The sequence below is a fragment of the Rissa tridactyla genome, chromosome 3 (assembly GCF_028500815.1).
Source record: "Rissa tridactyla isolate bRisTri1 chromosome 3, bRisTri1.patW.cur.20221130, whole genome shotgun sequence".
In the NCBI taxonomy this organism is placed as follows: domain Eukaryota; kingdom Metazoa; phylum Chordata; class Aves; order Charadriiformes; family Laridae; genus Rissa; species Rissa tridactyla.
This window is the reverse complement of record NC_071468.1, coordinates 34790054-34811854: the sequence shown is the minus strand read 5'-3', so window position 1 is coordinate 34811854 and position 21801 is coordinate 34790054. Positions and strand designations below refer to the sequence as shown.

The 21801-nt window shown below is 59.8% G+C and overlaps 1 protein-coding gene across 2 annotated transcripts; it reads left to right on the top strand.

The window, feature by feature from the left end:
- Window positions 1-2206: 2206 nt before the first annotated feature.
- On the top strand, window positions 2207-15353 carry CAPN11 (calpain 11). Of its 2 annotated transcripts, none has more exons than XM_054195111.1 (22): window positions 2207-2291; window positions 5093-5375; window positions 5990-6059; window positions 7505-7623; window positions 7766-7899; window positions 8075-8243; window positions 8835-8918; window positions 9005-9090; window positions 9269-9343; window positions 9756-9916; window positions 9999-10168; window positions 10388-10399; window positions 10664-10875; window positions 10986-11025; window positions 11293-11358; window positions 11708-11765; window positions 11864-11928; window positions 12796-12864; window positions 12996-13074; window positions 13537-13653; window positions 13729-13787; window positions 14020-15353. In XM_054195111.1, the coding sequence occupies exons 2-22, from the start codon at window positions 5130-5132 to the stop codon at window positions 14044-14046; spliced, it is 2118 nt and encodes a 705-aa protein (XP_054051086.1). In that variant the 5' UTR covers window positions 2207-2291; window positions 5093-5129; the 3' UTR covers window positions 14047-15353. The 2 variants fall into 2 exon arrangements, with proteins under 2 accessions (XP_054051086.1, XP_054051085.1); XM_054195110.1 differs by lacking the exon at window positions 2207-2291 and adding an exon at window positions 3270-3393.
- Window positions 15354-21801: the final 6448 nt, after the last annotated feature.

The window sequence follows — 21801 nt, the reverse complement described above, 5'->3', positions numbered from 1 at the left end:
CACGGGGGCAGGCAGCAAGCAGCCAGCGCCCGGCTCTGCTCCCTGCTCCAGGCTGGAGTGTGTTCCCGGGCAGCTGCTGCGTGCTCATTACTTTGTGTAGAGTGGCCATCGCACAGAGAACGGCACAACGGAGAGGCGAGGTGTGGGGCAGGCCTCCGAGAGACGGACAAGTGACTCCAGCTCCATTCCCACCTCGCTGTGTTCAGGTTCTGTGGCTTCACGTGCCAGCAGCGCAGCATCGGCAGGGGACAAAAAGTTCTCTTTTTCCCTGGCACCCTGCTGCCAAAAGGCTGGGAAGAGGCAATGCCTGGGCACAGACAAAGAGAATCAAAGACCGAAAGAACAACAGTGGCCGCTGCCAAGTCCCTGCAGGCATGGCTGCAAAGGGAAGCTTGAGGGAAGGGAACAAGGAAATTGCGCAGGTATTTGTGCAGGTGTTTGATGGAAACTGGTCCCAACCAGAGGGGGCAGGACCCAGGACAGCCTGCGTGACAGGATTACACAGGAGCTGTCTCCTACCCCAGGAGAATTAGCTGTGAAAGCGGCTTTAAAGGCCGTCGAGGGGCAATGAGGTGGGAGGAGAACGGGGTCACAACAAGGATGGGCACTGTCCTGTTTGGATCCAAGCGGTCAGTGGTGGTCAAGGCCAGAGAAAAAGCTGTCAGAGCCATTCAGGCACAAACCCAAAGCAGGAACCAGCCCTGGCGTCGCAGGTCTGCTTGCTCCTTGTCTGAGGGCACATTGCTGCCTGCAGCTCAGTGCAGAGCTGGCTGGTGACCCCAGCAGGGACCCCGCCACACTCCCAGCCTGTTGGCAGCAACAAAGCCACCTTCTGGCTGATGAAACGATGGAGCAGCTGCTGCGGCAACCCAGAGCAGGGCACCCCAAAGCCTCCTCCACACCAGGGTGGGCAGAACAAGCTGCCTGTGGCAGGCTCTTTGAGGTGGGGATGGGGACTGGGCAGCTCTGGTGGGTCCTGGCCAGGGCCAGAGCGTTCCCTTGTGGGTGCAGCAGCACGACCATGGTACAGCTGGTTTTGACCATCCTGGTTGTCCTTCCCTCAGGCGAGGGACACAGATCCTGACCCCATTTGCAACCTGCTCCCTGCTTAGCAAGCATTTGCCCCACTGGGGCAAGGTGGGGTGGGTTAGAAAGCCGGTGCTCTGTGAAGCCTGGGGGAGCAGCTGGATGCCAGTGAGGTGCTATGGGCACAGCCTCCCCAGTTGCAACTAGTTAAGAGGGGAGAAGAAGGAGCCCCACAGTTGGTGACACCATTTGGGACCACCATGTTCAGCCCTGGCAGCAGAAGAATGGCAGGGTAGAGCTTCTTCCCAGGGCTGGGGCTGGTAGGGTTGGGCCAAGCCATGCCGAACTGGGCTCAGCTGAGGTGGTCATGCCAGGCCAAGCCATGGTGGCCATGCTGGGCTAAGCCCCACCAGGCCAAGCAATGCTAGTCCATGCTGGGCCATGCCATGCCAGACAAAGCCACGCTGCACCACAGTGGGCTGTGCATTGCCCTGCCGAGCCCCACTGTGGCCATGCCTGTCGGCAACAGCACCACCCGGCATATCCGGACCATGAGTCACGGAGGGCACGCATGGGCAGCCCTGCTGCGGGAAGCCCCAGGGCAGTGGGACCTGCTTGGGATGGGCCCTGCTGGCACCCAGCAGCGAGGGGCAGCTGGTGGGGTGGGTGCTGGCCGTGGCTGCCGGGACTTGCAGGGTTGCTGGCCATGACTGCCTGGGCTTGCAGGAGTGAGGCACAGCTTCCCCAGGCACGAGGGAAGAAGGGAGCCCACGGTGGGTGACACCCGTTGGGACCACCGTGCTCAGCCCTGCCACCAGCACAACGAGCCCTGGGAACGGGGCGCAGCGCAGAGCTTCACCCAGTGGAGCTGGTGTGCCAGCAGCGTGGGGCAGTGCCATGTCACCCCCAATCCCCTTTCCCAGGGGAAAGTTGCTTCCTCTTCTCCTTCCACCCATCCCTGTGCACCGATCCCTTTGCTCGGAGCAAAGTTGAAAGGAGCGCGCCCAGCCCGGCGCTGCCCACCCCCAACCCCCCATCCCCGGGAGCTGGGAAGGGGTGACAGGATCAGCCGGCATCGCACCGGCATCTCTTGTTAAAACCTTTCCCGGGAGCTGTGAGCGGTCGCTGCGCCTTTAATTCCCCCTCCCGGCTTCTCTCGTACATCCTGCCCGCCGAAACCCCACCTTCCGCGGGGCCGTACCGAGCCGAGCCGAGCCGGGCTGGGCTGGGCTGAAGCGAACAGGGCGGTGGCGGCGGCAGCTTCCGTAAGTCCATCCCCCCCCCCTCCATCTTCCCCATCCTCACCCTTCTCCGACCCCCCAGCACAGGGGGAAACACCGCGGGGGGGACCCCGCCGACGGGCGGGCAGGGCTCCTCCGCCGCGGGGGCGAACGCCCCCGCGGCGGAGGAGCCCTGCCCGCCCGTCGGCGGGGTCCCCCCCCCCCCGGCTGCTTCCCCCAGGCTCTGAGGTTCTCCAGGCTTGCCTATTTCCCCGCATCCCCTTATTATCCGTGGGGATTTTTGCATTAGATAACGCAGCCGCAGAGACCCGGGGGCTTCCCGAATCAGGGCGGCGAGTAAACTGGGTACCCGGGATGCGATGCCGACCCCCGAGACGCATCTTCGTCGAGGGGGATGGGGCGGGGAACATAAAAGGGAAGGGTGCGGGAAACGAGGATGTTTTTTGGCAGCCGGAGGGTTGGGAATGGCCTGAGAGCTGCTTTGCGCAGTGTGGGACCCTATGGGCCGCTGTGGCTCCGTGCTCCGAGCTGAGTATGCGGCAGGATGCGATGTCTGGGCTCGGCCTGGCTGGTTTTGAGGAAGGGAGCTCCCCCCTCCTTCCATCTCCAAGAGCAGCTGGCGAACTAGAGGTCTGCAGGGATTTTTGGCAGGACTTCAGCAATGATGCACTCCAGTGGTTTTTAAGTATGTGCTAAGGTGCAGGAGGTATCAGGGACCCTGCAGGGACCAGCATATCTTTCTGCTCCCACCTGGGAGGGATCAGAGGTGTCTCTGATATTGGAAAGCATCGTATTGTGGTTGGACGTTGGCTGGTGTGAAAAACTGCCCTGGGGGCTTGGCTTGTTTCTGCACGCCCTTTCCTCTCCCATGGAGGACCTGCAGTGCCCACCAACATCAGCCTGGGGGAGGGTGTCAGCAGCCGACCCCATTGCTTAAGGCCCTGCTTGGTTCCTGTCCCGTCCTGGGGTCTGAAATGCTTTTCCTTGCTCTGCGCCTGCGTGACCTCTGTCTGCCACCAAGCACAACCTTCCCGAGTATTTTGAGCCACAGAGCTAAGAATAACTCACACGGTGCTCATGTCTCTGCAGCACACAGCTCCCGTGTCCGCAGCCATGTCCAGTGCCGGTAGGCAGGGTGGGAGAGGGTGCAGGGAGCCTGGCAGGGGCTGTGGGCAAGGGGAGCTCCCCAGCTCTTGGGCAGGCTGTGGTGTGAGTGCTGGGGAGGTGGGAGCTGGAGGCTATGCGGCCGGCTGCATTTGGGATTCCTGCTCCTGCAGCCCCCAAAGGCTCTGGGCAGCGTCTCAGACCGGAGGAGCCATCCCGCTGGCTCTGCAGGCAGCGAGTGTCTCGCTGCTGGGAGAGGCTGCCAAGGTGCTGGCTGCAAAGCTGGAGTCAGAGGGAGGGGGTGGTGGAGAAGGGCTAAGCTCCACGGATTTGGGGCCATCATAGAGGAATGAAGAACTTGCACTGCGTTGGAGAAGGGCAGTGGATTTAGAGCATCCCCAGTGCAGGAAGGGTGATGGGGAGGAGCGGATTTTCCTCCTGAAAAGCTTCTGGTTAGAGCAGCCCCTTGGGTTAGCAGACAGGTTTGTGCCCTGTGCACGTGCCAAGAGCTTGCAGCCCCCTTTTCGCTGTTGCCTGCCTTCCCCTAGCTATTGCAGCACTTTGGGACAAGGAGAGCTGCCTCTCCGGAGCCAGGCTGTGCCCAGCTCCCCTAGGACGGGGTGCTGGGGAGGCAGCAGCCAGCCACTGGCATCCCAAACCACTGCTCTCAGTGGGGTCACTGGCTCCTGGGTCGTTTTCCCGAGAACCGCTCCACTGCCTCACACGGAGAAACCTCCGGAGTACTCAGCACCAGCCCCCTCTGAGCGGGAGCCGAGACGGCTGGGGAGTGGGGCAGGGTAAGCCGCGACTGCCGGTGGGCCCACGGTGGTGGCACCCGCCCCACGTCCCTGCTGCAGGCGACCCTGCTTGCCTGGGGCGGGTTGGACCAAATGGCGAGGTATCGGTGCGGTGCGGTGCGGGGGGGTCTCCTGGTGCCGGGGTTCCCCCGCTTGCACCCAGCATCTCTTCCCGGGGGCCTCCCAGCCGGCTGCTGCGCTGCGGCCGCCGGCGAGGCTTGAGTCATCCCGGGCCGGGTGAGTGTCCGTGTGCGCCGGGAAGGGCCGTCCCGCCTCTTCCTTCTCTCACCGGCCCCATAGATAGAGCTGTCTCTGCCTGGCCGGGCTCCTCCCTTCCCTGCCCTATTGACTCAGTGCTCAGGCAGCCGGGGCGGAGGGAGAGGGAGAAGGAAAAGCTGCGGGGCGGGAGCTGGCGCCGGGACGAGGGAAGGTCCGGGAAAGCTGGGCCGGAAGGAGAAGCTGCCGGGGGCGGAAAGCGCCTGAAATTCCTCTGGGCTCGGCCTTTCTGCACAGCTGGGATGGGATGGGATGGGATGGGATGGGATGGGATGGGATGGGAGAGCCGTGGCGGGCTGCCTCCTCCCAGCCGGCCCTCGAAGCTGCTCTGCTCCTTCAGTGTCCCCTCAAAGACAGCAGGGCTGTGATGGCTGGGCTGGAGGCCGTGGGTCGGAAGGGGGCTCTGCTGGGGATGGGATGTGGGGAGGCCCTCCTGGCGCCTGGGCCCAGCCTGGGGATGCTCTGTGTGCCAGCTCTGCTCGCCATGCTGGGGCAATGCTGACAGAGAAGGTCCCTGCTGTGGGGGTGGTGGGGAACTGGGGATCCGGGCTCCGAGCCTGGCACTGTGTGAAATGGCTGATGTCCCCAGGGGGGGTGTACACAGGTACCGGGCTCTGCCTCAGCCTGGCCGTACCTGTTTCTTTGCAGGGAACGGAGCTGAAGGTAGCGGTGCCGGTGCCCAGCCATGATGCCCTTTGGTGGGATGGCTGCCCGTCTGCAGAGAGACCGCCTGAGAGCCGAGGGGGTTGGCCAACACAACAACGCCGTCAAGTACCTCAACCAAGACTATGAGGCCCTCAAACAGCAGTGCATTGAGAGCGGCACCCTCTTTAGGGACCCCCAGTTCCCAGCCGGCCCTTCTGCCCTTGGATTCAAGGAGCTGGGGCCACACTCCAGCAAGACGCGGGGGGTGGAGTGGAAGCGTCCGTCGGTAAGTGCTGTGCTTGCTTCTCCTCGGGCTGGACTGGCATCCCTGCCCTGCAATGTCTGCACTGACGTGGTTTGCCAAGCTGCAACCTGGCCCCAGCTTGCTCCTCTCGGTGATCAAAGTCCCTCAAGTGCTCCATAGCCTCCTTTCCCAAGGGCCTAGAGCAATACCCCGTGAGTGTCTGCTCAGAAAAGCATCATGTCTATCAGGCTGAGCTTCCTCTGGGCAGCAGACCATGGGCTTTAAAATGGGCAGACTATGTCATTGCTTCTAGGTGTTCTGGCACGGATGTCTCACCCTTGGTGACTGGGGCTGTTGAGGGTACAAATATCCCCTGGTGCCATGAGTGCAAGGGGAATGCCATTAGTCTGTCTAGCCATGTCCTCCCATGGCTACAGCAGAAGATCTTGTCTTGACGACCTTGATGGTTGCAACCTCCATGATGACCTTGGGGTTGCGGTCAAGCAGATTTCCCTGGCAGAGGGCAGGCGGGGAGCATCTCTGGGGGACTGTATAACCTTCCTCCCGAGTCAGAGCTGCAGTGGGTGCCAGTCCCCTCAAAGCCCAGGCCCTGCTGAGACCCAGTACTGGCATCTGATTCTCTCCTTCTCCTGCAGGAATTAGTGGATGACCCTCAGTTCATTGTTGGTGGTGCAACCCGGACGGACATCTGCCAGGGGGCTCTGGGTGAGTGCTGGAGCTCTGTCCCCAGACCTGTCTGTGTCTGGAGAACAGTGGCTGGGGAGGGCTGGCATGGTTGGAGAAGATGTGTTTGTGTAAGGTTGAGGGTGGACCAGTTTCACAGCACCTTTCCCCAGGCCCGTGTAGCGCATTTTCATGCCAGCCTCCGCACGACCACCTCTGTACCAAAGGCTTCCTTCCCATCTAGTGCGGTGGAAACTGGAAGGCGGGGGACACCCTCTGCTTCCTGGTGGCTCCAGATTAAGGCTTCACAAAAATGGGTTGATGCATGCAGAGCTTGACCATGCTAAGATCAGGGGAGATGCTGGGTGGATCCATACCTGACACATGCTCACAGGAGCTGCTCCAAAGAGCTCCCTGCTTTGGTAAATGGTGAGGGGTAGCAGCTGGATGACAAGAACAAGCTGAGGTGAGGATGTGCTGGTCATGACAAAGGGCTTGCAAAGCAACTCAGTGTGGCAGAGTACAAGTGGTGATTTGTCATTTCTCCAGGGGTGTCTCCTGGGGCTGAGGCACTGAGACAAGGAGAGCAGTGTTAATGGGCTGGACAGGCTGGCAGGGCTGGCAAGTGGGATTTTGTGGTCATCAGAACCAGATCTGGGTACCACCAAGAGTGTCGTCCTGATCTGGATCAAGTTGGGCACTTGATCGGGAGTATCGTGTACCTTAGCACTCGTAGCACGCTGGTTTCAGGGCTGACCACATTTAATGTATCCAATAATTAGAGCAAACTTGAGGTGTTAACCGGAGCAGGTAACAGCCCAGAGCGCTGCGGTGGTGTTCAATTGGTCGTTAAAAAGTCTGGAATGCCATTTTGTCAAACCACAGCCCGGTACAGGTTATCCAGCCTCAAGGCGAAGGTGTGACGGGCTTCAAAGGCAAAAGAGAGAAGGGAAACAAGGCAAAGAATTTAAAGCATAGTGCTGGCCTGGAGCAGCACTTGTGGTTAAGAGCACTTGGAAGGAAAAGTGCGGTGATGTTGCTCACAGTTTGAGAAGCCAGGGCAGCAGCATTAAACCTCTCGCTCGATGAAATGTTTTTTTTAAATGCAAAGTGTAATTCCGCTGCAGAACTCACTGTCTGCGATATGGAGGCCAGTCATACAAATGAGTCCCAGGATTGTCTAGATAAACGGCTGCAGGAGGGGGCTGTTGGTGCTGCGTGGTCTGTATGTGGTGGTCTGGATACAGGCTCCAGGTCAGGGAGGACCGTTCCCTGTTGCCTTGAGCTAATTCTTCTCCCCGAGGCAGCCTGTCTCCCTGAGCTCCGTTTGTCTGCTGGACCGTCTCTGGTTTCTCCATGTGCTTTTTGAGCCGGGGAGCCCCAAACATTTGCATGGAGAGCACGCTGTGGGCTCCTACACATCCACAGCCTGCCCCCCCAGCAAGGGAGGTGGTGGGTGCTCACACTGACCTCCTCCCCTTCCCCAGGTGACTGCTGGCTGCTGGCTGCCATCGGCTCCCTCACGCTCAACGAGGAGCTCCTGCACCGTGTGGTGCCCCACGGGCAGAGCTTCCAGGAGGACTATGCTGGCATCTTCCACTTCCAGGTGGGCTGCGAGCTCCTGGCCCTCCACGGCTGGTGGAATGGGGGCAGGAGGGAGGATGGTGGGTTGAGGGCATCCCTCTGGGGTAGTGATGAGGAAGTCGTGTGATGCTCTGAGCTCACCCCGCTCTCTCCTGACCTCCCAGATTTGGCAGTTCGGTGAGTGGGTGGACGTGGTGGTGGACGACCAGCTGCCCACCAAGGACGGAGAGCTCCTGTTTGTGCACTCGGCAGAGTGCACCGAGTTCTGGAGTGCTCTGCTGGAGAAGGCCTATGCCAAGTGGGTACCCCCATAGCGGGCACATGGGTGGGTGGGGGAGAGGGCACCTCACTGTGCAGGGCGGAGGGGAGGGGGTCTCTTCTATCCCTGGCCCTGCTTTTGTTGGGTGCCTGGGGAGCATCAGTGTGCGATGTCCTTGTCACCTCACGTGCCCCTCTTGCCGGCCGGTGCTCAGGCTGAACGGCTGCTACGAGGCACTCTCGGGGGGCAGCACCACCGAGGGCTTTGAGGACTTCACCGGCGGCGTGGCAGAGATGTATGACCTCAAGCGGCCGCCACGCAACATAGGCCACATCATCCGCAAGGCGCTGGAGAGGGGGTCCCTGCTGGGCTGCTCCATCGACGTAAGTGGTGTGCCGGGATGGGCCAGGGGATCTGCCCCAGCCATGGCCAAAGTGAGGCCTTGCAGTCACAGACTGTGTCAGCAGTCCCCTGGGCTGGGACACCGGGCGCGAGGTTACTTATTTCCCCTCTTAGCAGAGCACCCTTTCAAGAGCCAGCGTGGTAGTCCCGGGGCAGTGAGTGGAGCTGCAGCCCAGCTGCTGGGAACAGGGTGCTTTGGATGGAGTGGGAATGTCCTTCTCAAGCATGGGCTGTTGAACAAGGGTCTGCCTGTAGCTCGGCCCTTGTCTTATGTCAGCGTACGAGAATTGCCTGGAGCAGGGTTTTCCATCCATTCCCTCTCATGAAATCCTTTTCTTGCTTTCTGAAGTTTGGGCGGTTCCCTGATGGATCTTCAGGGTCTTCTGGCTGGGAAACTGTCTTTATGTTGTCCTCAGCCAGCAGTGTTTGAGCAGAGGGTTCTGGTACCTGCTGCCTCTCTTTGCTGGAGCAGTGTAAAGCACAGGGAATTCTCCACACGCTGGAGGGAAGGGGTAGGAATAGGACTACATGAATTTACTGTTGTTCACTTGAGCTTTGCACATTCTCCTCAGATCACAAGTGCCTTTGATATGGAAGCAGTGACCTTCAAGAAGCTGGTGAAGGGCCATGCCTATTCTGTCACAGCCTTCAGAGACGTGAGTTGGTTATGTGAGACTTTAATAGCAATAAAATAGCCTGGCCAGTGGCATGGGCTCAATCTCCTGTGTCCACTGGCCGGCAGGTGAACTACCGAGGTCAGCAGGAACAGCTCATCCGCATCAGGAACCCCTGGGGTCAGGTGGAGTGGACCGGAGCCTGGAGCGATGGGTGAGTTGGTCAGATGGGACACACAGAGCAGTCGAGTGCGTGGCACTGCCAAGGGGAAGATCACAGCGTGCAGTGGCCTTCGCATCGGTGAGGAGGGCAGTTGAGGGCCAGCTCTGAAGTGCTCTCAATTCACCTTGAGTAGTCTCCTCATCTAATTGTCTCTCTCCTGCTACTCCAGCTCTTCCGAGTGGGACAACATTGACCCTGATGACAGGGAAGAGTTGCAGCTGAAGATGGAGGATGGAGAGTTCTGGTGAGTGCCAGAGCAAAGTCCTGCACTTCTTCAGCAGCCAGCCTGGGAAGGAGCAGAGGAGCTGGGGAGAGGTCCTGTGGTCCTACTTCGCCTGAAACACATGACCTACCTTTATGAGCTGGGTTTCTGGCACCAGAGAGCCCGCCAGTGTTTTCTCAGCTGATCTAGTTAATAATTTTCTTCCCTTCAAGGAAATACAGTCCAACTAAATGCAAAATAAATACCTAGGAAGGTTAAACATCCCTAATTCCCCAAACCCAGCAGAAGGCTTTAAATGAGCTATAACTGCTCAGGGCAAAAGATCTTGCTGTCACTTAATTCTCCCAAAATGCTGGCTGGGTCTGGAGCTGCTTGTGCCCTCCTGCTTCCCCCCAGCTGTGCACTGGCCTCAGCCTCTGCCTGCCTCCCACAGGATGTCTTTCCGGGACTTCATGAGGGAGTTCTCCAGGCTGGAGATCTGCAACCTGACCCCCGATGCCCTCACCAAGGACGAGCTCAGCAGGTGGCACACGCAGGTGTTCGAGGGCACGTGGCGCCGAGGGAGCACTGCTGGGGGCTGCAGGAATCACCCAGGTACCATCTCCCACCCTTGCATCTCCACTCTTGGCAGCACGATTGAGCCGGGTGTCTCATCTACGTGTCCGCTTCCTCCCAGCCACATTCTGGATCAACCCCCAGTTTAAGATCAAGCTGCTGGAAGAGGATGATGACCCCGGGGATGATGAGGTGGCCTGCAGCTTCCTGGTGGCTCTGATGCAGAAGCACCGGCGACGGGAGCGGCGGGTGGGGGGTGACATGCACACCATCGGCTTTGCTGTCTATGAGGTAACCCCTGACCGCCCCGATGCTGCTTCCTGGGGACCGGCTCAGCCCTGCCAGTCCTGCTTGGACCTGGCACCCAAGTCCTCAAGGAAACCTTTCCCACCTGTTTTGGCTGATCCGTGGATTAATGTCCCCTGTCCCGTGCTTCCTGCCCTGTAAGGGATGGGGCCAGGTACTGGGATTCTGATTTTTTTTTTTTTTCCTTTTCTCTCCTCCCTGCAGGTTCCTGAGGAGGTACGTCCTGAGCCGCCAGAGCCTACCCGCTCTTGGAGGGGAGCGCAAGCGTGGGCAGGAATGGGTGCACATGCGTGTTGTGGAAGCTCCCACCATGATGGCAATGGCTAATGGGTGCTGGCCACCTTGATGCGGGAGGGATGGCTCCTGCTGGATGGACAGGACAGGAATGTCCTGCCCAACAGGGCTGGCTTTGGTTCCGCCTCTCTCTGTGGGTCCCCCCTGTTGCGGGGCTGTGGTCCACAAGTACGTTCATTCCCCCAGGCCCAGGGCAGCCAGAATGTGCACTTGAAGAAGGACTTCTTCCTGCGAAACCAGTCGCGGGCACGGTCCGAGACCTTCATCAACCTGCGGGAGGTGAGCAACCAGATCCGGTTGCCCCCTGGCGAGTACATCGTTGTGCCCTCCACCTTCGAGCCACACAAGGAGGCCGACTTCATCCTGCGGGTCTTCACTGAGAAGCAGTCGGACACAGCGTGAGTCCCTGCCTGGCTGTGTCTGCGAGTGGTGGGACATCTTCCCACCGCAGGCAGCCTGCTGACTGGGGACCGGGCTCATCACTTTGGTTTCCTGTTTTCTCCCCCAGGGAGCTGGACGAGGAGATCTCGGCAGATCTGGCAGATGAGGTAGGAGCTGCTGCTTTCGTTCGATTGCTACTGAGGCTCTGGGGCTTTGGAGGAGGAGCTGCAGGCAGGAGGTGGCTGCCTGGGTTTGGGATGTCACTGTGGCTGGAGAGGGGCTTGCAGGGTTGAGGTGATGGGGATGTGGAAAGTAACAAAGATGAGAGGAACAAAGAAGAGCTTCCCTTCCAGTTTGGGTTTGCTGAGCCTGGGAGGCAGGGCAGAGCCTGGGTTTGACCACTAACCTCTTCTTTCTGGCCTGTGTCACCCTAGGAGGAAATAACTGAGGATGACATAGAGGATGGCTTCAAGAACATGTTCCAGCAGCTGGCAGGGGAGGTGGGTACAGCTGTGCTGAGTTCTGGGGCCTCTGCCCTCGGGAGGGGATGGAGCACAACCCCCTGGCCATGAGAGCTCCAGCCCACCCCAGGCTTGCTCAGTCCAACCCTGCAGACAAGTCCATCCCTGCCATGGCTCAGCCCAGCTGCCCTTAGGGGTGGTGTGATGGGAGCAGATTTGGGGAAGGTGCATTCAGCTGTGTCCCAAACTCTTCTGGGCATGCAGGAAATGCAATGGCACCCTGATGTTTTGTGATTAAGGCAGAGATGTTTAGGCAGGAGTCAGGGAATGGCCACAAGTGGGGTGGAGAGCAGGCAAGGGGTGGCTGCTAACTCTGCTCCTGCTGCAGGACATGGAAATCAGCGTCTTTGAGCTCCGGACTATTCTGAACAGAGTCATCGCTAGACGTAAGTGCTGCCCTTCCCACCCTTTGCTGCCCATGGTCCAGGCCTGCTTAGCAGGTTGGGTCTTGATGCATGTGCTCAACCCTCTCCTTCCTCCTCAGACAAAGATCTGAAGACGGATGGGTTCAGCCTGGACTCGTGCCGCAACATGGTCAACCTGATGGATGTATCCTCTTGGTGCCGCAGGCAGGGGGCCAGCTTCCCTGGTCCTCAGCCTGCCGGCAGCAAGGCTTCTCCGTGGGAGCTGGGTCTTGACTCTTGGCCATGCCAAGACTGTTCAGCCAGGAGAGGGAAGGAAGGAAGGGATCCTTCTGGCTTCAGGGCCACCTGCCCTATACCCCTGGGCTTTAGCAGCAGGTGTTTTGGAAAGGGTCATCAGTTCCCCTGCCTGGTTTGGGCCCTGGCTGCTCTGCCAAAAGCCTAGCCCAGCCCCACTCGCGCCTTCAACCTTCCCCTTCATGAGGAAGGGCCCTGTGCTTCCCTTCCCCGCAGGCTCCCCAGTCTGACGTGCTGTGATGCCACCCAGCTTTCGAGGCACTCCTGGAAGGGAACGAGGGCTGTTGGGCTTCTTTTCCCCCCAAACCATCCTGTGCAGCAGTTGAGGATGAGAGGTGTAAAGCAACAGGAGCCACAGCCTGTGCTCCTGCTTGCACAAGGACATGCAGCTGAGGGGTCAGGCGAGAGTAGAGGAGCACCTCCGAGCCCTTCTCCAGCCTGGCCCTCCAGCATTCCCTTTTGCTGCAGGCCAGCCCAGTTTCGCTCCGAGGACACCACAGTGATGTGTTTCCTACAGCAGCAGCACAGCTGCTCCCGGGGAGTGGCACGGCAGCTAGTTCAAGCATTGCACTTTCCGCGTTGGGTTGCAGGCTCTGATCTTGCTGATGCCGCAGGACAGAGAGGGGAAGTTGCGGGTAAAATTGGGCAGGCCAAGTGTGGGCAGGCTTTTTTCACCTCGGGTGGCTGAGATCTGATGGCTTTGCCTTTACACCACCCCCTTTGCTGGCTGCTTTCTCCTTGACCCTCTACTCCCCAGAAAGATGGCAGTGCCCGCCTCGGGCTGGTGGAATTCCAGATCCTGTGGAACAAGATCCGGAGCTGGCTGGTGAGGAGGAGCTGGGGGCATGGCACACTGCACAGGAGTAGCACCCCTCCTGGGGCAGCGGGGCAAGGGGACAACCAGGCTGGAGGCCACAGGAGAGCCAGTCCTTCACATCATCTGTGATGTTTTTGCAGACGATCTTCCGCCAGCACGACCTGGATAAGTCAGGCACCATGAGCTCCTATGAGATGCGCATGGCTCTAGAGTCAGCCGGTAGGTCTGGAGAAGGATGGGGCTGGGCTGGGGGCTGGGGAGGGGGCTCCTGCTGTTGGACCCCTGTCCCAAGTAGATGAAAAAGAGTGAAACCAGCCTATATTGCATGCTTGGAGACAAACTGTTGTGGTAGTGAGATGTGGCCCATGTCTGCTCTGGGCTCTCTCCACCCCATCTGTGACAAGTGCTGGAGCCTTGGAGTTAGGGATCCACACAAGGTGGTCCTGACTCTGTCCTCCTCCGACCTTTAGGGTCCCATCCTGGTAAAGCAGAGGCCTGGGGTGGATCAGTGAGCTAAGTAGTCATATGGCTCCAGGGAGATCATCCCCTCTTCCTGCTGAGGCTGGACACGGTGCCCTTCCTTGGGTGGGTTCATGGCCCCTTTGGGTGGGGGCATGGACTTTCAGAGTTACACCCTCCCCTTCTGCCTCCCTGGGGTGCTGACTGCTCTCTGCCTTGCAGGTTTCAAGCTGAACAACAAGCTGCATCAGGTGGTGGTGGCCCGCTATGCAGACGCTGACATGGGTGTGGACTTTGACAACTTTGTCTGCTGCCTTGTGAAGCTGGAGGCCATGTTCAGTGAGTGGTGGCTCTGGGACAGGGAGGGCAGGGACAGAGGGACGCATTGCTCACCTTGCTCTTGTGCGCCTGCAGGGTTCTTCCACGGCATGGACCCCGAAGGCACTGGCACTGCTGTCATGAACCTTACCGAGGTGAGTGCTCAGCCCAGTGGGTAGTAGGGTGGGAGGCAAGGGGACAAGGCATTAGGGTGAATGAGGTCCCTGGGGTGGGTGGTAGAAAGCCCTCCATCCCCTCGGGTAGGGAAGGAACCCATAAAAGATCAAGATGAGAAAACAGGATTGTTGCGGGCTCCATGTTTCTTGAAGGGCTGTCAAAGTTGACACATGAGGGCATACCTCAGCCCCTTCTCCCTCTCCTTCCCAGTGGCTGCTGCTGACGATGTGTGGCTAGGAGCCACGACAGATCTGCTGTGGCTGGGACACCTCGGCAGGCCAGGCCCCCTCCAAGTGCCTCCCCTTGGATCCGTGGACACAGGATACTCTTCCCCCCTTGCTCCATCCCACGCTGAGCCACCAGCCCTGCCTCCCAGCGAGCCTCACGCCACCCTCTCTGGTGGACCAGGGGTCAAGGCAGGCAGGGGATGCCCTTCTCCTCTTCTGGGCTGGGCTTCTTTCCACTCTCCCCGTCCGCTCTCCCCACCCTAGAACAAGAGGAGGGCAGCATGGGGTACCTGTGCATCCCTGCACCAAGCTTGGCGGGAGTGAAGGAGCAGGCTGGGGGCTGGCTGCAGAGCCATGAGAGGCAGGAGCTGCAGGGGGAAAAGAGGGGGGACTCGTATCGCTTGCTCTAGTGCCGTCCCATCCCTGCTGGCACACGTTGCCTGTCTCTGTGCACACCCGGGAACATCAGCAGGTACTGCCTTGCCCAGGCAGAGGCAGAGGGTTCCCAGGAAGCCGAAGTGGCCTTCTGGGAGGAGGAAGGGCCATACTTTTCTTCTTGAAGCCCTTGCACTGCACTCATCACCACTAAGCATGACCAAAGCATGGAGCCCACTGCCTCTTTCTGCGTGGCCTTCAACACATCTCTGCCACCTCCGTGCCCCTGCCTTTGCCGCACCGCTGGGTCAAGCCCTGCAACTTAAGCACTGAATGTCTGGGGGCTCCCCTGCCACGTGAACATGTGCCACCCTGTAGTGCAGCAGAAGCTTCTCTCCTCCTCATAGGCACAGCAATGCCACCACCGTCAGAGGGGCTTGGCCTCCCCTCCCACCCCTGGGAGCTCCTGGGGCATCCGCTGCCCCTCCTTATGGCCTACAGCAGGGCTGGGGAGGGGGGGGCAGCACCCAAGAGGTGATGCCTTTCTCCAGACAGGAGGAAGTGGTGGTTTGTGGACTGTTCTGCAGACAGTTGAGGGGGTGGGGGGGATGTTCCCCGTTCTCTCACCCTCCCACACTGTTACACTCCCCTCTTCCATTGGGTTCCTTCACCCAGTTGTGGATGGGCTCCAGTGCCAACATATTTGCACTTCTCTGTGCTCCTCCGCTCCCCTCACCTTCTTCTGGGGTATTGGGGTGGCTCCAGCTTGGCGGCGGGTGACTGACCATCCTTTGCCCTGTAGAAGCAGGCAGTTAGCTTCCCCCAGACCCCTGTCCTCGCTGGAGGAGGCGCCTGCAGCAATAACCACTGCTGCCCGCCCGGCAGCTCTGCTTCCTCGCCCTGCTCACTGCGCACTCCGGGAATAAACCAAGATCTGTTGGACGTGTGGCCCAGGCAGTGACTTGGGGGGTCGCGTCCTCCTCCTGTTCACTGTGGCCGGGGCTGGGGGGAATGAGATGCGGAGCCAAGCCCAAGGCGTGCTGCTTGTCCAGCCCGGGCCATGGATGGAGGGGCACCACCAGGTACAGGTCTTGCCATGGGGAACGGGGTGGTCCCTATTCCCAAGGATTTTATAAAAACTCACATCTTCCTTTGCAGGGGGTGTTCAACACCAACACACAGGGGCAGCACCGTTTAAGAGAGGTGTAAGGGAGCGCTGCTCTTCAAAGTGACAGCAAGCAGCGTGGTGTTAGCAGGGCTGTTTGGTTATCCCAGGGATTTTTCAAGTGGAGGAAAATCCGGTGCTTGCTTCCTGGTGTTGGTGGGAGGAGGAGTGTGTTAGTGCCGGGCTGGGATGGGGAGCCAGGGCAGCTTCACCCCGGCCTGTGCCCCAGGGATGTGGGTGCAGCCATGCGAGGGGAGCCCAGGGTCTGGCCATGGTGTCCCGCAGACCTCTCCAGGGCACTGCCGGGTGCCTCTGCCATGCAAGCAGCTGGAGCAGTTCCAACTTGCTGTCCCCCTGCCTTACCAGCAGCCTGGCTGTGGTGGAAAGCAGCCGGTGAGGCTGGGTCTGTCCCAGCCGACTTTGCGCTGGGGTGGACTAATGCTGGTCGTGGTTTGCTGCCCTGGACGGGCCCTTGATGAGGTCTCCTTTGCCGGTGGCAGAGCTGGGGTCTGCTCTTAAAGAAAGGTGTCTTGGGGAGGGGATAGGACGGAGTTAACTGTGGAGCAGCTGGGAGTGGAGGGCAGCCTGGACCTCTGGACCCTGGAAAGGGACCACACGAGGTATGTGACCCTGAGCAGGGGCTGTGGGAGGCTGGTGTTTTCCCCTGCTTCCTTTGAGGCCATGCAGCTTGCCTTTGGTGAAAACAGCAGTGGAGGACCGGGTGGTGGGGCTTTTCCCTGTACGGCTCAGAGCAGGACTTGCTGTCAGCGTGTGCGTCCTGCCCCTTGCTGACACCCCAGAAGGACGTCGCAGCCCAGATGGCCCCAGGGGCGCTCAGCGTTTGGAATAGGAATGCCTTTCCACACCTTATCCCCCCAGCACCTCAGTATCCCTCATGTGGGTGCCCTTTGTGCCAACCCAGCTCATTGGGGCCAGTCTCCCCACAGCAGGGCATCACCCAGCTCTGGGGCAAGCCAGCCTGGCTCAGAGCATGGAGAGGAGCTGAGGTGCCATGACAGGAGGGAGCACGCCCCCAGCTGCCTCCCCAGGCTGCCCTCTCCTCCCGAGGCTCTACAGGGCTGGATGGAGATGGGCTACTTGCACTTGGCTCTTGGCTACCTGTGAGCTGAGCTTCCCCCCATGGGGTGGGGGTACCTTGGGGCTTGCCAGCCCGGGGTCCCTGCTCCTCCGTGCAACCCAGAAGGCCCTGGGAAACAAGGGCTCAGGTGGGGAGGGGATAGAGGGGCAAGCATGCAGAGCTGTCATCACTGTCCCAGCTGCAGGACCTCATCACACACACACAGGCCCAATTGTAGGGCACGGTGATGCCCTGGCTTTGGGATGACAGGTGCCCCCGGCACAGCCTTATAGAAGCCCCTTCCCTCCCTCCCTCCGGGTGCCAGCTGGCAGATCCCTTCCTTCGCTGGCCCCAGCAGCTGGCAGGCCAGTATCGGCCGGGGGCCAGCAGGTGGGGGGTCCCCAGCTGCCAGCTAAATGCCACAAAGAGTAGCCTGGCTCGTTCCCCTCATTGCAAAGGGGACAAGGAGGAGGCCCAGCAGGGTCCTTAAATGCTGGTGTGAGGTGAGGAGCAAGAGGGGACAGATGTGGCCGACACTGCTCGTAGCTTTGGGTTTGTCTTGCGATGGGCACCAGCCAGCCCGCTCCCCCCTTTCCCACACCGATCCCACGGGTTTGCATTGGGTGGGAGTGCACAAAGTGGGCAGGCAGCACCCATCTGTATGCATGGGACCACAGGATTACGGCTTTAAGATGTAGAGAGATATCAAGTCACAGGAGCTGCACCGGGGGAGGATTAGATTGGACATTAGGAAAAATTTCTTCACAGAAAGGGTTACCAAGCACTGGAACAGGCTGCCCAGGGAAGTGGTGGAGTCACCACTCCTGGAGATATTTAAAAGAGGTGTAGGCGTGGCGCTGAGGGACATGGTTCAGTGGTGGACTTGTCAGTGTTAGGTTTACAGTGGGACTCCACGATCTTAAAGGTCTTTTCCAACCTAAATGATTCTATGGGTGCACAGCACCACTGCTCCTGCTCCCCAGCATCTCCTCCCACACCCTGGGCCCTGTGTCCCTGTCTCCCGCAGCCCACAGCCGCCTGCCCATCCTGGGGGTCTCCCCTCTCCCACCAGCTGCTCATGTCCATCCTCCAGGCATGGGACGGGGGGGCAGGACTGCAGCCCGTTCCCACCTGGCCCCACCAGCTGCCCTGGCAGCCGGGCTCCGGCCTCGTCTCCCCCTCTGCTGTGCTTAACTCTGCTCCGGGCCCGTGGCCGCAGGAATGTCAGTCCCGTGGGCACAACGGGCCTTTGTGCGAGCAGAGACGGCGGGCGGGGGGCCATGGCCCAGCCCAGCATCCCCAGCCAGGGCTGGGGAACGCCGCAGCCAAGGACATGTGCGTGGGCAGCAGCTGCCACCAGCATGGCCTCACAGCTCGGTGGTGTTCCCCCCCTCCCCATCCTCCTCACCCCTCCGGCACTAGCAGCCAGGCAGCGGGAGCATCCTGCAGCCACCGCCATCCCGGGGAGCAGCGCCAACACCAGCGCAGAGCTGGCACTTCCCTCATGCCAAGGGATGCCACGGGCTCGGCCACCCCACGAGGGGAGCAGGAGGGCTGGGGGCATGGGGAGGGGGCCAGTAGCACCGGGCAGCAGCTGCTGGATTCGGCCTTTCTCAACAGCTGCCGTCTCAGCGCCAGCAACAGGGAATGTGCACGGGCTGGGGCTTTCCAAGGCCTGGCCGTGGTGCGTTAATCCAACTATTTATAGCATTCGCATCCCTCCCCAGCAGGAGTGGCCCGCGTTCCTCCTGCATGGGGCCGGGTGCTTGGGTGCCACTGGTGTCCCCACCACCCACACCCTCTCGGGTCCCTGCCAGAAGGGTGAGGTCTCCTCAAACAAAGGACTCTTGGGCGCCTCTCATCTTCCCCCATTTCTGTTAGCTCCCAGTGCTATGCAAATCTTGCACACCTTGTGAAGAGATGCCCGAGGGCCATGCTCTTTCTCCCAGCATCCCTGCTCCCTGCTAAATCCTCTGGAGCCTTAACCACGCAACAGCCACTTCAAGCATTGGCAGGTGCTGATGGTTGCTCTGTCCCCTGCGCCTGCCTCTTGAGGTGGCACGATGGTCTTGCCCTCCCGCAAAGCAGAGATGATGCTGTCCTTGGAGCAGGCTGGGTGCCGGCAGGTCGTTCATGGGGCAAAGGCCAGGGATCTGGCCCACTTCCAAAGCCCATGATGGCTTTGCCTGTTGGGCAACAGGACACAGGGATGCTCAGGCGGCATCCCCTCCACCGACAGGCAGCAGCGACCAGGCAGGGTCACACCAGGAGAAAGCACAGCCACATCCTGCCCAAAAGCTGGCGTGTCCCACACCCCTGACCCTCCAACCATGCCTCCTCCGAGGTGGCCTCACAGAGGGTCATCCTCTCCCAGAGAAGGAGGAGGAACTGGCTGGCTCCAGCCCTGGGATCTGCCCAGAGGACATGTGGGCTGTGGGATCAGCAGCAAGAAGGAAGGTGTTGGGCTTTGGGCAAGCTGAATCCCCAGGGCTTTGGTTTGGCAGGGAGGAGAAGACAAGATGACATCTCTGCACAGTCCTGCCACCATCCTGAGGAGAAATCCTGCAACTGGGCTGTTTCCAGCCCTCTTTCCCATCACCAGTGCTGCTCCATCCGCAGGGTTCCCAGGAACCCATGCCTGCCTTGTGCCACCCAGGGGCGTCTTCTGCTCCTTGTTGGCTGATGTCCAGCTGCCAACTGACCACCTGAGAGAAATAAGTGCTACGGAGGAGTAAATAGTCCCTGTTTGGGCTCAGAAAGTGGATCCCAGCCCTCCCTGGCAATTAAATAGGGGATACTTTGTTGTACAATCGGTATGATAAAGAAAATGGACCCCTGAAAGGAAGCAGCCTTGATATGTACCTGGCAAAAAAGAAGCTAGCCACTTGGTGAGAGATTTTGAGCCCCTTGGTGAAGAGGGATGGAGGATAGACAAGAAAAAGGGTTGAGAGATAGAACAGTGACTGCAAGAGCACAAATTCATCTGTGGATCAAAAAGGTTACAGCAAGGCTTTACACGAGAGCACAGGACTCCGGTGTCCTAAATCTTGTGTTTGGAAGTAGATACTGGTGGAATTTCATTTTTTTTTTGAGGTTGCATTCTCTCCCCAGCTCTGTGCCTGACTCACCAGAGGAGCAGGGTTAAGTCCCTTCACCTCCCTGGGCTGTGCTTTTTGCCCAACTGCGAAAGGAGGCTAAAGCCCCTGACCTTCCGGACGGGGAAAGCAGCTCGGCAACATCCCTGCATTTTTGGGAGAGACAAAAATCTGCCCCTTGACGAGTCCTGAGAGCTTGGCAAACAAGCCCTGCCTCACTTTCCGCCCAGTGCTGGGATGTTGCAAGCGTCTGGCTTTCACGGCAGGGTAACCCCTCCTGCCCGCCCTCCCTCCCTGGGAGGGTGCAGGTTTCTGCAGAGGCTGCACACTGAAGCCTCTTTGTTCCCAAGGGATTTTCCACCCCCACCTTGTGTATCTCTGCCACTTAACGCTCAGATGCAATGCCCCCAGGAAAGTGCTGCAACACCTCTGCTGTAACACCTCTGCACCTAGCCGGCACCTCCCTTTCCCTTTGGGACCGAAGGACAGGATTCCCCCAGCAGGCATGGAAGGATGGGCGGCTCCCCCAGCTCAGGCACAGCTTCTCCTAGGAATAGGTAAGGCTCCCTGGGGAATAAGATCTCCGTTCCTCCCTGTGTTCCACTGTGGTCACTACCGCTGACCAACGGCACTGCACTTTTCATCCCAGTGGTCCCCAGCCTGCTCAGGGGCAGGATGCTGCAAGGGCCCTCTGCAGAGGGAGGGGATGTTCCCCCTGGGGCCGTACAGCTGGGGAAATCGAGGCACGAAGCGTGGCAGCGACTCACCCGGGCTCAGTCGCAGCACAGCAAACCCAGGAGTCACAAAAGCAGGCAACAAGCACCACACCTGCTGCCTCCCTGATAAAAGGGGAGAAGCACCCTCCCAGGGAAGGGTAAATCCTGACACAGCTGCAGCAAGGCTTTGGCTCCTGCTTCCTTCACCCGGGCTCTTCCCACTCCCTGTTACACCGCTGGCATGCTTGGCAGCACGCAGTGGAGCAGTGTGCCTGTGCCGGAACCCTCTGACCGAGGCAGACCTGGAGCCCGGGAGGCTCCGGGAGGCCAGTCCCAAGGGGCTGACGTCAGCCCCGGTCCTTGTAGCTCCCGGGCCTGGAGCTGAGCCGTTTGGGGAGCTGTTTCTGGTTTCGGCACATGGTGTCTCTGTGCTGAGGCACGGCCAGCCCGTTTTCCTCATCCAGGGCTGGCTCCCTGAGAGGAATCTGTGGGGCTGGGAAAGGTCACCCTGGCTGAACTAATCGCCCTTGGATGGGACTCGCTGGGCAAGGGACAGCTTGCATCAGGCAGGCTGGGAGACGGAGCAGTAGCTTTCAGTCCCTCGTGTCTGCTCATTCTCCTAAATTCTGCTTATGTGGGAGCCAAGAGTAGGGCCTTGGCAGGGCTTTTGAAGGGAACAACAAGGGAAGGAAATGAAGCCAGACAGCCACCAGGAACAAAACAAAGGTTAGGCGCAGGAGGGAAGCGGAAGGGCACAGATGCAAGGCACGGACCTTCCTGCCTGCACCCTCACCCTGGCTAGCTTGTGCTCCCCTGGCCTGCGGGAGCCTGGCTGCTTGCCCCAGGCAGGCTCAGCTTGGGAGCACAGCTGGAAAGCCTGGGACGCTGGTTACCAGCTGCTCTGGAGCCCCGATCACAGCTCTTTCCCACTGGAGTGCCCTGTCTGCTCCTTGGTCTGTGCCCTGGGACATCCCTTGCTTGCTCTCCTTGGCGGTCCGCCTGGTCTGTGGGAGAAGGGTGGCAATTGCTGGCGCTGGCAGAGAATGACAGGCAAGCATATTTTGGAGCCGGCTGCTTGCTTAGGGGCTTCAGCGAAGCCTTGTAGTGAAACAGAACCCCGTCCTGACAGCGTACATTTCTGTGGTGGGCAGATGTTCCTCCCTCGCCCCCCTTCTTCCCCCAGCACTGCCGCCCGGACAAATGGGGTCCTGGGCTGAGGAGCAGTATCGTTTACAGGGAGCATGTGTCTGGCCTGGGAGGAGGGGGGCATTTAAATGGACAGCTGGTGGGGGTTTTTTTGTTGTTGTCCCATGCTCTGGAGCTGTTCCTGCCATTT